This window comes from Chiloscyllium punctatum, chromosome 7 (genome assembly GCF_047496795.1).
Source record: "Chiloscyllium punctatum isolate Juve2018m chromosome 7, sChiPun1.3, whole genome shotgun sequence".
Classification (NCBI taxonomy): Eukaryota; Metazoa; Chordata; class Chondrichthyes; order Orectolobiformes; family Hemiscylliidae; genus Chiloscyllium; species Chiloscyllium punctatum.
In genome coordinates this window covers 74,913,004-74,938,409 of record NC_092745.1, presented here as the reverse complement: position 1 = coordinate 74,938,409, position 25,406 = coordinate 74,913,004, and the positions used below count along the sequence as shown (strand labels likewise).

The following is a 25,406-nucleotide window of genomic DNA, read 5'->3' as shown; positions in this document are numbered from 1 at the left end:
CTTGCATTCCAACCCCCCGTCTAATCATGCAGTTCCATACAGCAACAATTGGAAGGATTTACTCCTCAAAGCTTCCAAATATTGGAATTAAAATATATTTAATTTAATTTGATTAGATATATGTATATGTTTGTAACTTATTTTCTAAAGTACCTAAATAAAATGAAGGACAAACTGATAAGTGCACTCTAATTACAATATATTCTTAATTTTAATTGCACCGTCACCGATGGCCCAGACTTCTTAACAACATCCCACCTTACCTTTCTCTATGACACTTACAAACTTAGTTCTTTGACCAAGCTTTTGAGCTCCCATTGCAACAACTCCTTATGTCTTAATATCATATCATAATGCTCCTGTGTCTCATTTAAGTTGAGCTATTAATTGTATTTGTACTCCAGCTTTACCACATATTTAAAAAGTCTTCTTAAAACTGTTTAATTTCATTACAACCAATTGTTTGGACATTCTGTAGGAGAGCTAAATAAGCTCTTGCTGCTGTCATGGAATACCCGAAAAAAAGTTAACAATTTATTCCACAAAAGTTGGCAATAATACAAATTTTATTTTAAATAGCAAAATCGGTAGGAGCACTTCTAGCTGCCCCAATTCATTAAATATGCTCACAGTCAGAAGCCAAGAGGACTGTTACTGATGAAATGTAAACTCTCACAAAAAGGGAATTTAGAATCTGATACTGGCTTCATCATACTTGTGTAGTCATTTTCCATACAATGACTATTACGTCAGCATATCTGCCATTTGCTGGCACACAGATATTTCTCAGACTCTCACTATTGGTTGCCTTGACAATAGTCATGGGCACTGCAACTCAGTAACGATTTGTTGTATGTCTGATTTGAGCCCTTGCATTACTCATTTCATTCATCACTCAAACAGCTTTCTCTTTGGTTCAAGGTAGTTTTACAGCTGCACTGTTTGGAAGCTTCTGAATTTACCCTTTGGTGAGTCAGCCAAAATTCCTTTCCCAGGGTTCATCATTGCAGTTGGCCCTCGGCCCAAAGCAGTTTGAAGTAAAACAGATGGGTCACCAAGCAAACCAGGCTTCTGGAAATAAAAATGTTAGAAGAAATATATCAGATTTTCCCTTAAATAATTTCTCTTGCTCCATTATGTATCCTGCTTCTCCCTTTAAGGACAGCATGGATACCTTCCAAGAGCCAATCTTCACAGTGGTTTAGAAATAATGCCCCATTGGAAAACCCTAAAACAGACTCAGAGTCCTTGGTCTCATCTCTTTTGGTTCAAATATCAGCTGGTTCTGTCATGTGAAGTCAATATACTGACTGAAGCTCTCAGTTCAGTTAAGCAATGGGTTCTGTCTAGTAACAGTATTATTGTCAGCAAAACTGTATGATCACTACCAGTCACAGGCACACCTGGTCATTACATCGGTTATTACCAGGTACTGCAAGTGACTGCATTACTCTTGGATATAAAGTTCACTTGCAGCACTCTTAGGAGAGAGTGCAATTTTGATAATTACTATGTGCTGGTGGATCAAGTACCTTCCACTTGGTTCAGCTCAATTTCTCCTACACATTTGTGATCTTTTCTTCTCATTCTTCACCTGTTCATGGGGGATTGGCTATCATGCAAACACTACTGTTAAAGCAAAACTTGCTTGCTGCACCCAGATCCACACAGTACAGACCACTCTACATTGGAATTCAATTTTGTTTAAATTCACATTGCAAAACAATTTTTGTTTTCTGCAATGAACAATGTGCTGGGGTTACAGGTCAGTATTCAATAAACTGCTGACTCCAGCAAAGCCATTTAAAGCCAAACTGCTTTTGATGCAGAATATTTTAACCTTTTAAACTAGACTTTAAAATCCAGCTGTGTCACACAGGTTTAATGACTTCTAAATGAGTTCATTCTCTCAACAGTCGAAGAGTGAGGTGCTGGAAAAGCACAGCTGGTCAGGTAGCATCTGAGGAGCAGGACAGCCAATGCTTTGGGCACAAACCCTTCATCGGGAAATGAGCTAATTCTCTCAACAGCCTCATTTATGAAATCACAGAGAAGGTAACCTCTGATAATTACCATTAATCTCAGTTCGTTCACATTACACTTGCAAGAGAGGTCCCTTCAGTTGCTGCTCCAGGATCAAAATCTCTTGCACCCAGTGGTTTAACCTTTGAAACAAATTTTGCCACAATAGTTCTGCAATGATTATTCTCCTTAATTAAATTTTCACATCACCTGTGCTGCCAATATACCTGTCTGTAAAATACAGAATTCTAAAGTTCTTAGTTCTGTGTCCATGACTTGTTCTTTTATAAGGAGAAGGAGAATAATTTTTTAGCAGTGGGTCAAACAACATTTTCAAGGTATCTTGTAACTTAAGCTAAATGACAAAAGCAAGCATTTGGTAACATAACTGTTCAAGTGTTTACCAAGCTGAGTAATTAAAACCAACCAGAGGCCAAAGGCAATCGCCATTTAGAAGAAAAGATCCATACCAGCTGTTTCGCAGTTTCATAGCTTTTACAGAAACTAGAGAAGACTGAACTTTTTATGTAGAGTTCAGTGAGAAAGTTAGCGTGTGCCTTTGTCTCAGGGAATGAATGACAGGATCATATTCAATGAAAAGGTAGAAAATCATCAGGAAGAAATGCTTGTAACTTACTTGTCAGTTGAGCAAGAAATTAAAGAGGGAAGCAAGGGGTGAGGTTTCATTGGGGCTACATGCCTGTAACGTGTCTTGCTGGCGAAAACCAGGTGAATCCTTTTCACTGTTTATAAATACTTCCAAACTGTCTGATGTATAGCTTTGAATTCTTCTCTCCACATTTTTGTGCAATAATTGATGTTCTTTTGTTTAAAGTGACTTTACATCCCCATGTGTATATGCAAACAAATTGCAAAAATACAACCTATCGTCTAAATCAGGTTTCACTCTGGGTCTAGCTTGTCTTGTATTACACTCAGCTGAGATCATAATAGCCAAGTAAAGCCACTCTTATCCCAAATTGCCTGCTCCCTCAAAAGGGCCCAATATTTAAATCCCTTGAAATTTGGGAGGTTAACATTTATGATGAACACTTAGTTTAGCCACTATTGCCAGATGTGCTTGGACGAAATCAAACACAAGCCATTCTTCCTTTTCAAAGATCATTATGGAATGCAAAGATAACGTCCAGTTTCTTTTCTCACCATTCTGCTGCTCTACAAATGTAATTTTAAAGTTTATATTCATGATCAAAACCTCAAATATCTTTTCTGTACCTGTAACTATTCTTTTTAAATTTCTACAAACTGTGACCTTAACAAAAGGTATCCTTTGTATTTCCCACTAATTCAATCCAACATCGGAGTAGTGTTTATAGACATCTAGAGTCCAAGACCTGGAATTCTCTTCCCAAACTTTGCCACATCTTTCTTTAAAGGCCCACTTTAATACCTCCCTCTTGAACCTATCTAGTCAAATACATCTTCTGATTTGCGGACATTTTTGTTTAATGTTTTCATATATTAACAAGGATGCATAAATCTCTGACAAGATGACAGAGTAATTTGCATTTCTGTAACACCATCAAGGCAGTAAAGCACACCTAGGGGGCAGTGTATAGTAGTGCTATTAAACAAGATTTGACTCCAAGATGATATTTGGGTAGATGGTGGAAGGAGCATCTTAAAAAGCAAAGAATGCTTATGGCGTACATTTTACAGAAGGAGAGGTTTCCAAAGATTCACAAACCTGAGTGCAAAAACTTCTTCACACATGGGTCCCAAATTGAATTCCCCAACTTGTAGACTTTCTAACCACAGGGGAAATCTCAAAATTCATTCATGCGATACCAGCATCACTGGCTGCAGCATTTAGTGCCCGACCATCACAGTTCATCTCTATCAATCCCTTCAAATACTTTGCAGGCTTTAAAAAGATCACCTCTGATTCTTTGAATTTCTAGACAATGCAGCCTGACCTGCTCTCTCCCTTAATCCTGCCATCCCAAAAACAAACCTGATGAATTTGTCCAAAGAGGGAGTGCAGCAATATTTTTCTTAAGATAAGGAGACCAAAACTACATGAAGTGCTGTCTAACCAAGCTCCAATCAAATTCTCTTGTGATAAAGCTAACATTCCATTAACCTTTCTAATAGCTTGTACCATGTACAAGTTAGCCTTCAATGACTTCTTGACAAGGACACTTAGGTCCCTTTATACATCTACAATTTCTATCCTCTTATCACTTAAGAAATAGTCTCCACATCTATTACTCCTTCCAAATAGACAACCTTTCATTTTTCCACATGACATTCCATCTGTCAGGTTCTCCCCCTCTTATAAAGCCTACCTAAATCCTCCAATAGCAGCTTTGCATAGAACATAGAACAATACAGCACAGAACAGGCCCTTCGGCCCACGATGTTGTGCCGAACTTCTAACCTAGATTAAGCACCCATCCATGTACCTATCCAAATGCCGTTTAAAGGTCGCCAATGATCTTCCTGACAAAATATTTCTATCTACTTTTGCATCAATCACACGCCTGAAATTATTATATTCACCCCCACATCAAAACCATTGACATTTATACATTCTTCATAAGAATTTAGCATTTTTTCTACTACTGATGCAAGGCTAACATGGCTGTAGCTCATTTTCTCTCACCCCCTCCTTAAAAAGTGGGGTGACATTTGCTAGCTTCCAATCCAAGAATACCTAGAATCTTTCAAGTTTGAAAGATGTTTACCTGCATGTTAACTATCTTTACAGTTACTACTTTTAATACACTGGGATGCAAAGTATCACATCCAGGGGACTGGTCAGCTTTCAGCCCCGTTAATTTGTCCAGTACACAATCTTAATATTTATTTCCTTCAACTTCTCATTCTCCACAGTAACTTGGATCTCTTAGTCTGAGAGATTTCTTGTACAATCCTCAGTAAATCAGACGTAATAATTATTTAGCTAATCTGCCATGTTGCAATTCTCCTAATACCTTTTTAATGTTGATCCATTAGAAAGTAACGTTTGGCTAAAACTAATGCACATATAGAAACTTTTACAATCATGTTTTTGCTATATTGCACTCCTAGTCTATTCTTTCCTCATCTGTTGCTCGATCCTACTTTGCTATATTCTTTAAAAATCTCCCAATCTTCAGATTAACTTCTATTTCTGTCAAATTTATACGCCTTGTCTTTTAATCTTATAGTCCTTAACCTCCATTGTCAGCCACTGTTGACTGAGTTTTTGAACCATGGAGGAATGCATAATTGCTGAAAGCCATGAAACAGTTATTTAAGGACTATCCATTGTCTTTTGTACTTTAATATATTCGCCAATCCACCTCAGCCAATTTGTACTTTATGTCTTCATAATTTCTCAAAGTATTCAGATTTAATAAGTGAATAAAGAGCGTGTTTTTTTCCTCTACATTTGCTGCTAGACCTGCTGAGTTCGCCAGCACTGTTTCGGTTTCAGATCTCCAGCATCCATAGCTTTTTGGCTTCATGCTATGGATTTCACTTCAGTTCTGTATAAGGTAATTTTTTAATCTAAAAATGTTCTATCTTATTAATAATTCCCAAAGACCTCCAGATGTGGAATCCATCTGAACCTAGAGACTTTTCAGCCTGCAACTCTATTAGTTTGCTTCATACCACTTCTCTTATGATTGCAATTTCTTCAAGTTCCTCTCTTCCTTCCTCCTTCTGATTTAGAGCTATACATGGAATTTTTTGTATCCCTTTAGTGAAAACCAAAACAAAGTATTATTCATTTCATTCACGGTTTCCTTTTTATCTATTAACTCCCCATTATAATTGCTGCTGGCTCTGTCTCCAAGAATGCACTACTTACTTTATACATACATACTGTAATTCTTCTTAATTTCTCCCTAATGATTTTTTCAATCGCAAAAATTTTTCCAATCCTCAAGATTAGTACTCATTTTGGCAACATGATGCTCTTTTATCCTCTTTATACTTAGCTTCCACAGGAGTGATGGTTAGATGTCTTCTGCTTTAGAGATTTAATTTCTTAAATAAATGTTTATATTTATTGAAAATCCACCATTACAAAATCATTATCTTTTTTAATTGAACTTTTCTACTACTTGAGGCAAATCAATCCTCAGGCTTTTGCAATTTTTTGTTTAAATTTAAGATCCTGGTTTTGCACTTAGCCACATCACACAAGCCAAATATAAAATTCTACCATATAATCAACATTTCTCAGAAAATCTGTTATGATATCAATACTTACTAACCCTGACTGCCTGTTTTTTGCTTTGATCAAAGATTACATATTTAAAATCCAGAAAATCTCAAGTAAAATAGTTATTCATCACCAGCTTCCTTTAAAGGAAGGAACATTTTGTGATGTCTGAAAAAGTTACTTTCAAAAGATTAGGAGCTTCAGAATTGATATTTTAAAAAAATATTGTTGGTTCAAGAATGCAGTCTCTGAAGAGCTATGACAAATATAAACTGTTTGATTTTTTTCAATTTAGAACAAGACCAAAAGGTTGACGCTTTGTCACTTCTATATAAAAAGAGGATACTTACGCATTGTGAAAGGCATTTGTAAGACAGGGCTGGTTAATTTTCTAGTGCATTATCAAAATTTAGCTGAATCTTAAGGCAAGAATAAACACTTCAAGGTATTGAGAACAGGAAGTCATTATTATGATCTACAGGAGCTAAAATGATTTTAGGAGAGGTTTAATCATATCCCAAAACACATTTATCTGAAGCTGGCAAGTAACAAAAATTAGTTTTAAAAAGTGCTAATTTAACATTCAAGACAATGAATTACTATCTGCTCCCCCACCCCACCCACATCTGTTTATATAAGAGTCAGAGGATGATAATGTCTTGTGTGACCACACTGTCACTTTAAAAAGGTCATTTAGTCGTGGGTTTTTTGAAGGGAGGTTGTAACGGCAGAGGTGCCAAAATGGCTACTGGAGATGGCCTAAGTCGATAGTTTGAGGCCTTTAATCTTTAAAAAAAAATTGTAACAATGGAAGGGAAGTGGCTGATTCTTTCAGATCCAGGCTTGCTAGTTTTTAAACCGTAGCAGTTAAAAGCTGTTACAGTCTCAGAAGGGTTGGAGCTTCAGTAAAATGATTCCTCGCTGCTACTTTCTCTGAAATCTCATGATGCGTTTTCTCCTGTACCAGAGGGCTGCATGTAAGAATCGATGTCTGAATCTACCTTTTTGCCAAGTGGTGTATTTATGGGATGTTAGAACAGTTAATTAGTGATAAGTACCATATCCATTATTTGGTTAAGCTTTCCAACAGTTAAGTTTTCTAAATTCTTCTCTCTTTTGTTTGCATTTTAACCATAGCATTTAAATAAATTGTTTTGCTTAAAATCAAGTGGTTTGACTAGTTGCATCACATATGGAACACACCTTTCACATCTACCTTCAAAATACAAAAAAGTCAGTACCTAGGTTACCTTCTTCTTAAAATATTTTAAGGGGTCTGGTCTAGTCCATAACACGTGTAGAACAGAATTCTCCATCACAGGAATAAAATACAAATATGTAAAAATGTCATAAGACTTGAACATCTGTGTGCATCGAAAAAGTATGGCAAACTCAATGTCTAAAAAAATGTAAATGAGACATTAGCGGGTGGTTCAAAAGTTTCTTTCCTGCCTCCCCCAGCTGATAACCCTGCCAACACATTCAATCAAGCTTTACGCAAAGGCCACTGCATTTACCTGTAAGACCTGCGCAATTATGCTAATGCACAAGTTTATGCATTCAGGAGAAATGGGTGAGTGGCAAGAACAAAACAGCACCGAGAACAAACATAATATAAATACAGTTAAGAATTTTAGATTATGTCAGCTATAATCTAAACAATAACTCACATTGTTGATTGCTGGATTCTCCTTGTTTACGAGCATCTGTTGTGCTGCCTGCATTCGCATTAGATTCTGAAACAGTCCATTTCCCAACACAGCATTCTAATAAGAAATTAAAATGAAATTGGTCACATAACACAGATGACACGCAAACCAAATTAATCCAGGTCTTATAGTAACACAGCATAGGAACAAAACTTTGCTTGCAGCCAGAGGTCAAGGAATAAGGCCATAAGAAATAGGAACAGAAGTAGGCCAGTCAGCACCTTAAGCCTACTCCACAATTTAGTAAGATTACAGGATTGAACCAACATTCCGCATTTCTACTTTCCTGCCCTTTTTCCATAAGCTGATTTCCTTTATAATCAAGGATCTGTGTCAACTTTAAATATACACAAGGACTCTATCCCCACAGCTCTCTATGAAAAGGAGTTCCAAAGACTCAAGACCTCAGAAGAAATTCTTCTGTCTCAATCTTAAATTGGCACCTCTTAATTCTGAGACTATGCCCTCTGGCCCTTGACACACTCAGGAAGAGAAACATCCTCAGCATTTACCATTAAGCCGCTTCAGAATCCTGTGTTTCAATGAGATCACTGCTCATTCGTCTAAATTCCAATGAGTACAGTCCTAAAGTGTTTAAACTTTGCTCGTAAGACAATCCCTCCATACCAGGGATCTCCTTAGCGAAGCTCCTCTGACCTGCCTCCAATGATATGATATTTTTCCTTAAATAAGGGGACGAAACCTGCTCAGTGCTCCCCAGCACCTTGTAAAGCTGCAGGAAGACTTCCCTGCTCTTCAACTCAAAATAAGGACCAACATTCCATCAGCCTTTCTGGCTACCTGCTGCACCTGGTGTGCTAGCTTTGTGCTTCATGCACAATAACCCCAAAGTCCCTTTGTGTTGCAGCTTTCTGCAGTCTCCCTCCATTTAAATAACATCTTGTTCTTTTGTTCTGTCTTCAAAAATGAGCAACATTTTCCCACATTATACTCTATTTGCCAACTTTTAGCCCGCTTATTTAACTTACAATATCATTCTGAACTGTTTGTATCCCTCTCAAGTTGCCTTTCCACCTACTTGTGTTCTGCTAGTTTGGCTGCAGTACAATCATTCCATCCCTCCAAGTCATTAACATATATTGCAAACAGTTACAATCCCAGCACTGATCCCTGTGGAATGCAACTCGTTGCACGTTTCCAACCTGAATAAGTACCCCTTATTCCCAGTCACTATTCCCTGGTCATGACCAACTCTCTATCCAAGCTATATACTACATCCAACAACATGGGCTCTTAGCACAAACTTTCGAAAAGTATCTTGTCTAGTACCATCCCAAATTCCAAGTACAACACATTTATTAGTTTTCCTCTCGTCACTCTGGTTCAGACTTCAAAAAACTCCAAATTAATCAGACACCATTAGCCTTTCATGAAGCCATGCTGACTCTACTTGATTAGACCATGATTTTCCAAAGTTCTACTATTTGTTCCTTAAATAACAATTCCAATACAATTGATATTCAGCTAATTAGCCAATAGTTAGTTACCCACTTTTTGCATCCACCCTTTATGAACAGGGTTGCCACATTAACAGTTTTTCAGAATCCATTTTAGAAAATTGCAACCAAGACATCCACTGTCTCTGTAGTTACTTCTTTTACAATCTTAGGATGCAGGGCCAGGTAACTTACCTGCCTTTAGCCCTATTAGTGTGCCGAATACCACTACTCTAGTAATGGTGATGGTCCTCAATTCCTTCCCCATATTCTTTAATATTAATGGGATGGTCGAAGGATGTTCCCTGCAAAGACTGATGCAAAATCTCTGTTTAAATCCTTATTGTTTCCTTGTTCCCAAAAATGGTCTCCCAGTTTCATTTTCTGAATGGATGTTCATTTTGACCTCTCTATTCTTAGATATTTAAAGAAGCGCTTGTCATTTTTTAAATAGTCCCTCACTAGTTTGCCCTCAGTTTATTTTTTGTCTTCATAATCTTTTTAAATCTTCTGAGCTTCTGAATTTATCCCAATCTTCAGGTCAATTACTGACTTTGGCCTCTTTATATGCTTTTTCTTTCAGCCTAATACTCTTAACTTCTTTGGCTAGCTTATGGAGGAGAATGGGGAAAAAAAACGACCAAGATGAAAGAGCAAAATTAAGAACTCTCAGTCACAACTGTTCATTAATGATTAGATGGAGGAAATGGACCAGAAGGTACATGATTTTATACTAATCCCACATCATATGGTATACTGATATTCACTCAGCATGTAATTAAATGAAAACTCCTTGGATAGAGAGAAGGCGGGTGAGTGAGAAGGCAGGAGAGAAGGGGTGGATGGGAGCCAATGAAGGAAGAATGGCAAAATATTTCACTACAGGTGAAAATGTACTTCAGACTTCAAGAAAAAAAAACCTCAAAAAACTTTGACACCATTGCACATGTCGCTATGCGCACATTTTGATCAAGATACACATTCGTGCTGGTCAAAATTCGTAGTCAGGTAATAGCTCTAGTCTTGGATCATATCTCCTCCCAGTCAGCAGTATTGCTAGAGTGGCCTACAAGGAAATACAAGTGCATCTCTAGGCAAGCAAGAAATTAGCCATTTGAGAAAACAAAGACATCATACCAATTTTCCTTCGTCACAGAAGAATTCTTCAAAGAAAAACAGATTCTTGGCGGTTTCGTGAGTAATTAAAGAAATAGATATTTTCCTCCCTAGCCAAGCATGGGAATTGACAAAAGAGCATCGCATAAGAAGGGACAGAAGGCAATTACCAAATAGTTGGCAGAACAATTTTAAAGTGAATGTTTCATTTTGCAATCTAATTTTGTTATTTACAAAATTGCATTGGGATCAATTAAATTGTCCATTGGATATTACATAGATGAAAAACAGGACTTCAGTATTCCAGGAAAAAAAAATTGTTTAAGCTTTTGTCTTTCACTCATCAGGACAATCCAGAAGAAATCCCAAAGTAAAGGGAAAACAATATTTAGTGTAGAAATGGAGTGCACTGCCTGGTTGATGCATTGCCATGGAGCATGAACCAGTTAATGATGACTGACAGTTAAATAGCAGGTTTTTGTTTCAATTTTAAACCAACTAGTCAGGTTGACTGTCTCAGGCGTTAGTCTGAGAAGTGGCCATCACCTATTTTACTGCATTGCAACAGGAAAAATGAATAGATTTAAAAAAGGAGGGCTTTGTATATTAATGTTATTATACATGCATTATAGCACGCTTAATATTGTAAGGCCAACTGATAATCCTAAATTGGATATTAGCATAATCTTTCACACATGCAGGATTATTTAGCAAATGCCCAATTGGGGAAGTGGAATAAAGTCATTCTATAGGGTAAGGATCAAATCATTTCTGGCTGTCTACCATACCAAACAATTAACAGGCTTAATGCCATCCCTTTCAATCCTGAAAACTGCTAGTCTACCTCAGATTAGGAAGAGTAAAATAACTCAAACATTTGAGCAACAGACAAAGTTAGCTGGTGCAGCACAAGCAATGACCACCACTTACAGGATGCCATATAAAAAAAAAGACAGCCTGCCTATTACAAAAATGAGTAATAAAGTAAGTGAATTTTAGTGCTGGTGAGATGCAAGGTACATAGGCCATACACCCCAAAGATTAGCAGTTTGCATCAAAAACATTTTTATTAACATATATTTTCATATCATTTGCAAGAAAGCTCTGACCATACTTAACTAGTCTTCTCTTGAAAAACTCAGTGTCCAACATTAGAACATTTCTGCAATTGGGCAAAATCTACGACATAACCGAGTACATAAAGTATTCTGACCACAACTACTTAAGAATTGCCAATAGAACCCATAATGTTGCACTTGGAGGTGCACTGGAAGCTAAGCAGGGTTCTATTCATTGTAACAGAAAGACCATGTAGACAAAGAGTCATAGAGATGTACAGTATGGAAACAGACCTTCGGTCCAACCCGTCCATGCCGACCAGATATCCCAACCCAATCTAGTCCCACCTGCCAGCACCCGACCAATATCCTTTCAAACCTTTGCTATTCATTTACCCATCCAAATGCCTTTAAAATGCTGCAATTGTACCAGCCGCCCTCACTTCTTCTGGTGGCTCATTCCATACATGTACCACCCTCTGTGAAAAGGGTGCCCCTTAGATCTCTTTTATATCTTTCCCCTCACCCTAAACCCATGCCCTCTAGTTCTGGACTCCCCTATCCCAGGGAAAAGACTTTGTCTATTTATCCTATCCATGCCCCTCATGATTTTGTAAACCTCCATAAGGTCACCCTTCAACCTCTGATGCTCCAGCGAAAAAAGCCCTAGCCTGTTAAGCCTCTCCCTTTAGCTCAAATCCTCCAACCCTGGCAACATCCTTGTAAATCTTTTCTGAACCATACTTCACCAGTTTCGTTAGAATATGGTGCCAACTATTCTGTTTCCTTTCTTATTCTGCCTGGTTTAAAATTTAAAAAAAGTTAAACAGCCAGTCATCATTAAGTGGTGCATTTGCATAACAATGCTTTTACCATAGTCTAATTGCCAACCAATCAGCATTTTCTTCTCAATATAATGATTTCCCTTTATTTTGGGGTATCTTGTAAATTGTCCTGAGAAATAAAAAGACAAATGACTTTGACAAAATGTATTATTTTCCCCCCAACAATACACAAGAATTAGAAATTTCAGATAACAGTCACAACATTTCAAAGTAACTGATGGCATGCAGTGTGCTTGGATTCCTAAAATCTCCACAAGATTATATGGAAATGAAGCACCATGGGAACCGCTCATCCTACCAAAGTTAGTGTCATGTCACATGCACTAGACCAAAAACTGCCTGCCAATTTCATTAAAGGAATCTACTCAGGACAAGGTCAAGCAGAATTTCATTAGCTTATATCTGACAATTCAACCAGACTCTCAGCTTGAATGCACTGCCTGCATTTATCCAAAGTATGCTTTATATGTTTGAATACATTTCTAAAAGCATAGTTTCTCATTGAAATTACCTGTGTTTGATTTATCTGAAGCAGGGCTGCAGTCAATGCAGGATTTGGCAGAACTGGCATGTTGCTAGTATTTCCCAAAATATCTAGAGAGATCATATCAGATTACAGGTTAACTTGAAGAAATAATTTGCTTGTATGTAGTTCACAAGTGAAAAAAAAATTTTGTTGTATGTAAAACACAAAAAACTCAACAATGCCACTTATTGTGTGATCAATGCATGACCATGTGTACTTACCAACTTTAAAGTGATTCAACAAAAACACGAAATTACTGGAAAAAAAAAATCAGCAGATCCAGCAGCATCTGTGCAGAGACAGCAGAGTTAACATTTCAGGTCTGGTGACCCTGCTTACTCTTCATAGATGGCACCAGCTCTGCTGAGTTATTTTCCAGCAATTTCTGTTTTCATTTCTGAAATTAGGAATCCACAGTTTTTACTTAAAAAGGGGCTTTGTGCTCAATATGCCAAGAGATTTTGTGACTAGAGTGTATATGCAAGTCTAAATGTTCTGTTTGTTTGACACTACATTGAACGCATGCAGACAAACACGAGAACTTCAAACTTCAAATGTTTGGGCTATTCACGTGACAGATTTCTCAAGCACCAAAGTCGGTGTTATAAAGATGATGGGAAATCGCAATGGAACCTCCTGCAAACACGTACAAGGTTAAAAATGTTCACAAGTACTTTTCTGATTGCCTGCTTGTTAAAGATGAAGCATATTCACAGATGTACTGTAAGTGAATTGTCAGAATGCAGTGAAATGTTTCAAGATAGTTGTTGAAAACATCAACCGTATAGAACTTGAGGAAATGTAACAAATCACAGTATAGCATATAGAATGGATTAAAAACATATTCATGAAAGAAGTGTTTAGAGACAGTTTCCCACAAAGATTAGATTCCCTTCAGATTTGCATCTGGATATGGTGGACAGAAGGCAAGTTACTTGCTGCAGGATTACTAGCAGCCAATCTGCTCTTGTAACCAGAGAATTTAAACAGGACGAAAAAGCAAAAAGTCAACACAGAGCAGAGGGATCATAAAAGACCTCAGAAAAACAAAGACTGCTTGTGGAATGAATATGTCTTTATATTTTGATAGGAAAAGTTAAGGGAATGAGTACATTCATTTATTCAAAAGACAATTTAATGTCTTTCTTGGAGACTCTAAGACCAGAGGGGGTCGTCTCAGAATTAAGGGGCACCAACTCAAGACTGAGATGAGAAGGAGCTTCTCTCAGAAGGTTGATGGTCTTTGGAATTTCCTGCCACAGAGAGCTGTGGGGCAGAGTCCACGCGTACATTGAAAGCGGAGATAAATATGTTCTTGGTCAGTAAGTGAATCAAGGGTTATGGGGAAATGCAGGAAAGTGGGTTTGAGGAATGTCACATCAGCTATGATTGTATTCAATGGCACAGCAGGTGGGGGACCAGTCTATTCCTGATCTAATTTCTGATGGTCTTACTACAAAGAGGATATAGATTACACAGATCAAAATGGACAAGAATATTACTAGCTGGAAGTTTGAATGCAGATAGGGAAAGATGAAAATAGTGGTCAAGAGTATAAGGATATAAGAATTCATGATAAATCTGGACAAAATACAGATCAGTCCACAGTTACAGTAGTACTTGCAATTCTGGATGCTCCATTAGACAGAAAACATCAGTGCATCAGAAAATGTTAAGAGGTTCACCAAGAAAATGCCAGAAATGGGAAGTTAAAATGTTTAAAAGAAGAAATCAAAAAAGTTATTGGAATCATAGGACACGGTGATAAGTGAGTAGAAGCTTAGGAGATTACAAAGTGTTTTTGATAAATTGAACAAAGAAGGATATTTTCACTGGTTGGGAAGCATCAAGTTAAATACTTCCAAAGGTTAACAAGGAACTTTGAAAATGCATTTATGCAATAGATTAACAAACCATGGAATGTAACTTCTGGTGATTAAGGCAGAAATGTAAGCACTTTTTAAAGTTGCATAAATATTAGAATTATTATAGTACAATACAATGTTGTGGCGAAAACAAAATAGTAGTTCTAGATTGCTCCAATAAAGGTCAGCACAAAATATCGGCTGAATTTCATTACTCTACACTATGAATTTTACAGCTCAAATTACAAGCTTTCTTATTAGATATGGTATAATTAAATTCCATGTGAAGAATTCAAAAGTAAATGAACAAACATGGGAAAAAAAGTGCTTATTCGTGCCTTCTAAATGCTGAATTCTTTCAAATCCTTTTGCCCACCAAAACCCTTAAATTTAAAAAGCTACTTAGAAATGAAAACATTCAAATGAGTCAGATGAAGCAATGAATGACAGTATACTTTGCGAAGTGCATCCTGTTCAGAGTTTAAAAAAAAATCACAAGGTCACAGGAATTATTTCACCAAGAAAGAATACTCACTTTTCTTGCCAGCATAACCATGGAGGTAAGGCCTCAGTAGTAACTGCAATGCAGCAGGATTACCCAAGCTGTTTAAAATCTGTAGCGGGTTAGGTTCTGGAAGAAGGCCCTTCCTGCTGTTCAGCAACTTCAAAAGAAAAATTTTAGGTGAGCTACATATCCAATCATTTCAATGACAAATGCATCATAGAAAGTTTCACATAAATAAATAAGTTCCTTTATTTTATTCATTTGCGAGACATGAGTATGGATATTGACTGATCCAACCTGGCTGCCCTTGAATGGCGAACTGGCTTCTTGAATTGCTAAATTTAATTTATTATTGGTATGCCCACAATGCTGTTGAGGAGGAAGTTCCAGGATTTTGGCCCAGCAACATTGAAGAAATGGCCACATATTTCCAAGTCAGGATAGCAAATGGCTTCGAGAAGAACTTGTAGGTGGTGGTGCTCCCATATCATCTACTGCCCTTTTCCTTTTAGATGATTGGGGTTGTGTTGAAAGGTGATAAGGAGCCTTGACGAATTTCCACAATGCATCGTATAGATTACGCACATTGCTGTTACTGATCATCTATGTTGGAGGGAATACATGTTTCTGAATGTGGTGCCAATAGGGATGCTTTGTCCTGCGTGGTGTCAAGCTTCTTGAGTGTTGTTAGACAATTTATCCAACCAAGTGGGGAGTACTGTATCACATTCCTTACTTGTGCCTTGTAAATGGTGGACAGCTTTAGGGAGTTAGGAAGCAAGTTAGTTGCTGCAGGATTTCTAGCCTCTGACCTGCTCTAGTAATCACAGAATTTATATGGTTAGTCCAGTACAGTATCTGGTTAATAGTAACCTCCAGGATGTTGCAAGTTTTTTTTGGGGGGGGGCGGGGGGAAAAAAGAGAGAGGAATTGATGGTACTGCCATAGAATGTCAAAAAAGGTGAGATGGTTAGATTCTCTCTTGATGGAGAAAGTCATTGGCTGGCACTTGTATGGCAGCCCAGACCTGGGTTTTGTCCAGGTCTTTTGCATTTGGACATAGACAAATTAATTATCTGAGGAGTCAAGAATGAATCAATAGAAATTAGGAGGAGGAGTGGACCAATTGGCCCACTGAACCCACTTCACATTCAATATTATCCTGGCTAATTCACCATCTCAACACCATGAAACCTGTTATTGCTCCATACACTTTAACACCCTTAGTTTGTAGGATTCCACTTAAAAATATTGGGTGATTTGTTCTCCACAGAACCATGGCATTGAATGCCACTAGTGAGAAAATCTCGACTGCATTCCCTGAGGATTGTGACCCCATGCTCTGGATCCCATGGCCAGGGGAAACATAATATTACTCGGCTATCATGTCCCCTGAAAATAAATTTGCCATGTATTTGTCCACTCAACTAGTCTAAATCACTCTAAAGCCTCTACACATCCTTCCATCACTCACAACCCACCTAGTTTTATATTATCAGCAAACCTGGAAATATTACAGTCCAGTCTCTCATCCAAATTATTTATACACATTGTGAATAATTGGAACCCAAGTACTGAACCTGGCCGTGCCCCATGGCAAAAGTGACCCACTTACTCCTATTCTTTGTTTCTTGTCTGTCAACCAATTCAGTCTATACAATATCTTGGTTCAATTTCATCATGTTTAATTTTGCACAAGTTCAAACATTGAACTTTATTAAAAATCTTCAAAAATCCAAATCCACTACATTCACGAGTTCTCGCTCATCTATTCTCAAAAACCTCCAGCTTGTCAAACACTATTTTCCTTACATAACATGTAATACATGCATTTGTTCTTAAAATATTAACCATTCCCTATTTACATGCCTTTTAATTTAAATTACGCATTTGTTCTGAAGAATTGGGGACATCTGTTCTTAGTATCAGTATTCTGTTTATATTGAAGACTCTTAATAAAATTCATACCCAATAGGAAAGGAACTTGTAATTTAATAAGCTGAGTGCAATATGCACGTAATAGAACAATCCTGTTACATTTTCATATATACCACATTAAGCAGATTTGAACTTCTGAAGCTCAGCTCACTCATCTTGACTGTTCTGGAATGTGAATGTCTCATTACCTTTACAGGCGATGATAACACCAAGGCTGAAACTGGCATAGTAAGGAAGTTGGAAGATGTTCATGTGCGAGTGAGAGAGAAAACATTCTTCTGTAAATTGCACTCACTGACTGAAGGGTGTAAGGGGTACAGAGCGAGGGAGAGACAGACACTGGTGTGTGTGCGCAAGTGAGTGCGAGTGAGAGAAAGAAAAGATGGAAGCTGGTGGACAGATTTGAGTGAACACTGGCTGGTCATGGATTGAATGTTTGGTGTGTTGTTCCTGGAGCTCAAGATCTGGAATGTTATGAATTTTACTCACATGCTGGGAATCTAAGATGATTTTAAAAGAAAAAGCCATTTTGTAGGACAATGCTACTAGACATGTTAGCAGAGCAAAGTTACCTCATGACCTTTCCCACATAGTTTAAACTAGTCCCTCGTTATGATGTACGGTTAAATAAAAAGTTATCTAGCCAAAGCAATCTGCCATTTGGGTCTGGCTGGATCAAGGTTTCCTACTTTGATGTGCATGTAGCTTAATTAGTCAAGTGTACTCAGACCTGTCAATGAGTTTCTCTTCCTCTGCAAACTTTTGCCATTTTATTGCTGCTTATCTGATTAATGTCATGTGGCATTTTTGTAATTTTAATACCAAATTCTGAATAAAGACAACTTGTTTGCAGCAAGGAGTAGCAGCCTGAGACAACTCTTAGGGGTAAGAGCTGGCACCACTACTCTGCTAAGGGTTTTAGAACCTTAGTTCAAGCCTGGCTGGTAGATGTTTATGCTATGGTGTGACATTGATGCCACTGGTAAAAAAGGTAATAATTCAAACTGAACTATTTGTAAGAGTTTCATATTCCAGACTACCGCAGAACGATCGCCAGGATAAACCAAGACAGGTTTACAGGTCCATCAGGGATTCCCTGAGCTGTCTCGAATAGGTACTTTAACAAAAGGGGTAGGGGATAGATAGGGGGAAAGCAACAGATTTCTCAGATTATTCAAGTCTTGGTAGGCTAATGCTTTAGCTATACAAGTTTTTGTTTAGTAATATAAGCAGATGGCAATATAATTGCATTCAAGCATAAAACTATAAACCACAGGTTTACAACTTCAACTCATTTGATTAATATACTTGAAAGTAAACAGAAATTAGCTATTCAGCTCCATTAAGGGAAATTGCTGAATATTACTGAAATAAGAACAAAACAAAAGTCAAAATGCCTCCAATGCTATACAGCTTGACAACACAATTCCTCAGTCCAAAAAAAAAAGTATTTAAAAATTTGACTTACCAACCTCTGAGCAGCAATTAGTGCTGCAAGTGTACTGCGACCCTGAGGCCCTGGTGCACAAAATGAAACACGGGCTTGGCTACCGCCAAAAAATATTCCATCAGTAGATCGTTGCACTAATTCTGCTTGGTCTGCAGTTTCATACTCCACCACTGCAAAAGAAGGATGGCTACCTGAGGCCTGGGCAAGCTGACAGATAAAAAGACAAATAAGTGCATTAAAAAATTGTTTCCCTCTAAGTTATATTGTGTAAAATGGATTACTTTCAAATTAGCTCAATTCATTGCTTCTTTCCAAACTAGATGTTACTGCTCTGCCCATAAGCAACTGCAGAATAGTTTGGGCAAATGAAGGAAGTGGCAAGAACGTGCAAACTTAAATCTTCTAGAGGAGTCAATTTAATAAACTGGCCGAAAAACAAAAATGACTGCTGGCAACCTCTTTGGATAATCTTATAAGCTTCCAACAACAGAAGTCCAAATACCAACAGCAATTATTCAAATTCAAACAAAAATCCTAGCAAAATATTTATAAAAGAAACAACAAAACTTTGTAAAATTCATCTGTCCTGTAATTACAATCATACACAACACAAACAGGCTGGACTTTGTAAATGAGGGGGGTTCAAATAAATAGTATTGGCTCAGTTAGTAAATCTAACAATGGACTGAGTCATACACACTGGAAATTGATTCAATTCCCACTCTCTGGCACAGTCAGAGCCTTTAGGTTAAAAGGTAGGGGAAAAAGGGTGTCCCAGATTGGGAAATTATGATCCAGGTTGAAATAAAAAGGGCATGTATGCATATATACCACACAAAAATCAGATGAGGCAATGTGCTTCGTCAAAATGTAACAGTTGGTGGGTGTTTACAATTTCAGCACATAAGGAGAACAGCTACTGTAACAAGATAGTGGAAAGTTACTGCTGCCCCAGGGAACCTTATATTAAATTTGGAGGGGGGGGGGGGAATCATTTTTACCTACATCATACCATTTTGGATCATCCAGTATTCATTAATATTGTCCTAACTCCATATTTCCAAGTCAGCTACATGGAGGCCAAAGGCAGCAAAGAAAACAACAAAAAAAATTATTGCTATGATCTGATGTTTTCACCTCACCCCGACCCAAAAGTTCTATCACAAATAACTTACATTTACTATGGGCTCTGACTTTCAAGACAAAAACAATACAACTATAACATTTAGCAAAAGTGAGAAAAACCATCAGAAACAGAAGAGGGTGACAAATTCAATAGGTCAGGATTAAAGCTACACAAGTCCAAAATGGGTGAACATTATTGTTTTATATTTTAGAGGAAGATGTTGAAATAGAGTGTGATATCAATAGAAGAAGCACATGCCATCTCTTGAATTTTGTTCCTTCCCACTCCTGTTAATGAAAACTCAAAAGACAAGTCAGCTCCTGCACAAAAGATGGACTAGCATTATTGATATTTAGTTAGTTTTTGTTAGGTACTTCACATTTCAGGTAAAACTGTCTTGGCACTTCTTGCTGGAAAATTAGCAAACTTGAAAACAAAGGTCATACTCCATTTTGAAAAACACAAGGTTTAAAAGAAGAAGAAAACTGAAAATCAGAAATTTAAAAGAGTGAACCGATGACAGCAATCCTTTAGATTGCAGGCAAAAGGTTTCATGGTTTCCCAATGCCACAAAGTAAGGTTATCAATTTGTACTAGGATTCTTAATGCTGTATACCCAACTTAAAAGATTACAACTTCTGAAATTACAGCAAACAGTACATGCCAATGAACAAAAACAGCCATAATACATTCCCTCACTACTCCACATACCTGACAGAAAACTGGCTTAAACATCTGAGAGAAGAGTTCTGTCAGCTCCGTTGTGTCCTTATAATCGTGGGGAATTTTATCTATACAAAGGCACTTCGAGTGAAGGAAATCAGCTGAGAGATGATCTGCATCTGTCCACTGCACATACAGTGTGCAAGGCCCCAGCTGTTTCCCCATAAGTTCAGATTTAGCTCGAGCAGCAGAGTCCTTCTTCATATATTCGACAAAACCGTAACCCTTTGAATGACCAGTAGTCTCATTATAAACCAGGAAACATCTCTCCACATTCCCATAAAGGCGGACCAGCTCTTCAAACTGTTGTTGAGTGTAGGACAATGGTAGCTGGGTAATGCAAAGCAAGCTATCAGTAGGTTGTAGTTGAACAGATATCTCTCTTTCCTGGAAAGTGGACTTATGAAATTTGTGAATGACATCCTGCGCTTGTTCTCCATTCAGCAAAGTAATAAAAGCTGAAAGAAAAAGTCCAACTTAATCAAGAACATGAATTATGCCACAATCTCTAATCATTCTTATATATATTCATCTATAATCAACTGCTTTCCCCATATTAATATTTCCTCAATTCCTTCAAATCAGGAATCAGATTTGTGCCATAATAGGTTGTCTATCAACAAACCTATATTCTGAGCTCGGAACTTCTTCAAGCATACCAATAGGCAATACTTGCTTTAAAATTGTGTCACTGCACAATTCCATTTTTGTGACTGTGTTATTTCTGTCAGAACAGGTTCTACACACTAACTTTCAGGCCACAGCACAATCATACAACTGAGTGGGAATTATATTTATGACTTTGACTTGAATAAATAAGTTATTTGAGATGAAAAAAAAAGTTACGTCTCGAGAACCCAGGAGCTCTACTTGGATTTTACCAACTTAAATGGAAAAATCTGAAGTCTAAAATTATGATGGGTGATAAGTAAACTAAGCCTCAGTATCAACAAGTTTAAAAACTAAACATTCCCCATCACTACTGTTCATTTTAATAAGAGGAGACACTGCATGTTACATCAGTCTTAATATCATCTCAGTTTATACACATTTTCTAATCAATCTGCATGTTATAAACATACTTCAGCAAGTGGGAATTGAACTTGGGCCACCTGGTTCAGAAAAAGGAACACTATCATTATCTTACAACTGCCCCCAGAATTTTTATTTCCTGACCAGAAACTGAACTTGGGCCAAGGCAATGAAGTATTAAACACAAAATTACTACTCAGAATTCCTCCAGTGTGGAAGCAGGCAACATTCTAGATTTGCTTTGTTAGGCGTCAATTTTATGTTTTGTAATGCCACTCCATTTGGGGTTTTTAGCTTACACATCACTGCCTGCTGTGAACAAAAGATCAGCACCACAAGCTCTGATAAAGTCAGAATTCAGAAATTTAACTAGGAGAAAGTGAGGACTGCTGATGCTGGAGATCAGAGCTTAAAAATGTGTTGCTGGAAAAGCACAGCAAGTCAGGCAGCATCCAAGGAGAAGGAGAATCGACATTTTGGGCATAAGCCCTTCTTCAGGAATGAGGAGGGTGTGCCAAGCAGGCTAAGAAAAAAGGTAGGGAGGAGGGACCTGGGGGAGGGGCGTTGGAAATGCGATAGGTGGGAGGTGGTTAAGGTGAGGGTGGTAGGCCAGAGAGGGGGTGGGGGTGGAGAGGTCGGGAAGAAGATTGCAGATCAAGAAGGCGGTGCTGATCTGAAAAAAGGTGGTGGTGGTGGTGTGGGCGGGGGGGGGGGTGGGAGGAGAGAAGGCGGAGGAGAGGGGAAATTAGGAAGCTGAAGAAATCCGCATTCATCCCCTGTGGCTGGAGGATTCCTAGGCGGAAGAGGAGTCGCTCTTCCTCCAGGCGTCATGTTGCCATGGTCCGGCGATGGAGGAGGCCAAGGACCTGCATGTCCTTGGTGGAGTGGGAGGGGGAGTTAAAGTCTTCAGCTACGGGGCAGTTGGGTTGATTGGTGCGGGTGTCCCAGAGGTGTTCTCTGAAACGTTCCGCATGTAGGCGGCCTGTCTCCCCAATGTATAGGAGGCCACATCGGGTGCAGCGGATGCAGTAAATGATGTGTGGAGGTGCAGGTGAATTTCTGATGTATATTGAAGGATCCCTTGGGGCCTTGGAGGGAAGTGAGGGGAGGTGTGGGCGCAAGTTTTGCATTTTTTGCGGTTGCAGGGGAAGGTGCTGGGAGTGGAGGTTGGGTTGGTGGGGGGTGTGGATCTGACAAGGGAGTTGCGGAGGGAGTGGTCTTTCCGGAACGCTAATAAGGGTGGGTAGGGAAATATATCCTTGGTGGCGGTGTTCGTTTGGAGGTGGCGGAAATGATGAAGGATGATCAGATGTATCTGGAGGTTGGTGGGGTGGTAGGTGAGGACTAGTGTGGTTCTGTCCTGGTGGCGATTACAGGGGCAGGGTTCAAGGGCAGAGGAGCGGGAAGTGGAGGAGATGCGGTGGAGAGCATCGTCAACCACGTCAGAGGGGAAATTGCGTCCTTTGAAGGAGGAGGCCATCTGGGTTGTTTGGTATTGGAATTGGTCCTCCTGGGAGGATAGATGTGTTCCTGGGACAGGCTAAGCAAAGACATGTCAGAGAATTCCTAAAGGTCTGGGACTCCGTCATAAACAAACACATAGATCTAGATGCCATCTATCAACCCCTCAAAAAACAAACAGGAAATGACATCACCACAAACCCCAGGAACCACATCCAGGAGAAAGATATAAATAGAAAGCAGAGACAACATTTTCGCTTCACTTGGAGGTCGTCACTGATGATGTTACCTAGCCAGGTAATGAAACGTCTGGATATCAAACCTACAGCTCAGTGAGCAAACCTACACCCTAAAGTAACATAGGGTTGACTATTCGGGTCAACAACCTCTCGACTGAATTGCAAGATATACAGTTGATCACCTTTTAACTAGCTCAGATAGAGGAAAAATGCATTTAATAAAGAAAATAAGATGTTTGAGACTGGGTGAAGGACCAGTGATGATTAAATCAAAAAGTAACAATATTTTTCATTTCTCTCATGATCAAATGCTTGAATGCTTACAGCAGGATGGGAAGAGAGGGAGGGAGGGAAAGAAACTTTGTCGGCCTTGCAACCCAAGAATGGAGCAAAAGGAAGGCAGACATCAAAGTGTGGACCATCCAGTTTGCTTGTTACTGATAGAAATTCCCCAGAGCATCAGCCTTTACATCCCACATCCCAGTAGCCTAGACACAGCCATTCTCCATTCTTAGCAACGGAGCAAAAAGAATAGTTGTTAAAGTCCATGTTCATACCAGAAGGCTGTAAAGAGCTCGGAAACATTTTTTAAAAATCTATTAGTCAAGCAAGAATTTCTCTTTGGAATCTTTACAATATTTTTGCTTTAGATGTTTTGTATTTTGCTCTAGATAACTTCTCTGACCACTTAGCTTAAGATAACTTGGCCTGTAGTTTTTTTTAAATACAGTCAATCTCCACCCAAAAGGCACATGCTAGCCAATCCTCTTTCAACTCTTTCTAAAAAATTTAGAAAATGTGTTGTTTCCTCTTCTCTAGATTATTTTAAAATGCAATCAGACCAAGAATTTCAGAGTTTGATTAATGCTTCTATTCCTTATGCAGTTTTTTTTAAAAAAAACTCATTTTGCCTTTTCTATTTCAGTGGTAAAAATTGAAGCACACGAAAGGTTTACTATTTCATCATTTTATTATTGCCACCTATGATTTTATTCCATTCCTGCTTTTGCAACTAATTCCAACATAAATGTTGGTTCCCTGTAAAATAGATTATATTTTTCTTGACAGTTCAGCTGCATAATTTCTTTATCCTCTCAACTGTTTTTGGGTTTTCCCAAGCATCTGCATGATCACTCTTCATCTTCACCCTTATTGGACTTGGCATTCATCTCTTAGTCTCAAATTTATAAATGTATTCATCCACATAAATGTATTCATCTCAGTGGGCATAGTAAGCAAGGACTTCACTTCTTTCTCCATCGTATCTGCTCACATATGAATTAGCAGGAGCAGGCTATTTACCACCTTCAGCCTGCTCCACCATCAGTAAGCACATACCTACCTGTTTGCAACATCCAATCTGTATTCCAATCTACCCTGATAATCACTCACTTGATCAACAAGAATCCATCTTTCTCAGTGTTAAAAATATTCAAAGATCTGCTTCCATCACCTTCTGCAATCTCTACATTAGATAATATGCTTTTTCTTTTAAAAAAATGCTTCCTTTCATATTTCTCCACATTAACATCATTTGCTACATCTCTGCCCACTCATTTAGCCTATCACCATCTGTTTGTACCAACTTGTAACTTGCTTTCATAACTATATTTATGTAATTAGCAAATTGGCAAAATTAGTGAAACAGCAACAGACCTTCCAATCCCTTCATCCAAATTTATATAAAAACAGCTGAGATACAACACTGAATCCTGTGGGACATAACTCATTACATTTTGCTAAAATGAAAATCACCCATTTTCGCCTTCACCCTGGCTGGCAAACAGGAAACCATGCACGACATCCTACACTATGAGCTTTACTTTTCATAATAAGCTTTGTGACAACTTATTAAATGCCTCCTGGAAATCTAAGTACAGTATATCCAACAATTCCCTTTATCCACAGCAAGCAATACCTTCTCAAAAGAATTCAGATAGCTTGGTCAAATATGACTTCCTTTTCACAAAACTATGTTGACTCAGTTGATTAATTTGAAGTTAAATGCCCTTCTGGGTCATCTTTAATTCCAATACTTTTCCTAACTGCCTTCAGCTTTCAGCTTCATTTATAGAGTCAGAGAAATACAGCACAGAGACAGACCATTCGGTCCAACTCATCCATGTCAACCAGATATCCTAATCTAATATAGTCCCA

At 38.2% G+C, this 25,406-nt stretch overlaps 1 protein-coding gene across 4 annotated transcripts in view; it reads right to left on the bottom strand.

Moving 5' to 3' along the window:
• The window catches only part of raver2 (ribonucleoprotein, PTB-binding 2), a 95,671-nt gene that overhangs the window by 46,295 nt on the left and 23,970 nt on the right, over nucleotides 1-25,406 (bottom strand). For all 4 annotated transcript variants that reach the window (XM_072574055.1, XM_072574058.1, XM_072574056.1 and 1 more), the window contains exons 3-8: nucleotides 20,506-20,975; nucleotides 18,687-18,875; nucleotides 15,311-15,437; nucleotides 12,896-12,978; nucleotides 7,870-7,965; nucleotides 963-1,071 (exon numbers count right to left, since the gene is read on the bottom strand). In XM_072574055.1, the coding sequence (XP_072430156.1) occupies nucleotides 963-1,071; nucleotides 7,870-7,965; nucleotides 12,896-12,978; nucleotides 15,311-15,437; nucleotides 18,687-18,875; nucleotides 20,506-20,975 (1,074 nt within the window). The remainder of the gene's footprint in view (nucleotides 1-962; nucleotides 1,072-7,869; nucleotides 7,966-12,895; nucleotides 12,979-15,310; nucleotides 15,438-18,686; nucleotides 18,876-20,505; nucleotides 20,976-25,406) is intronic.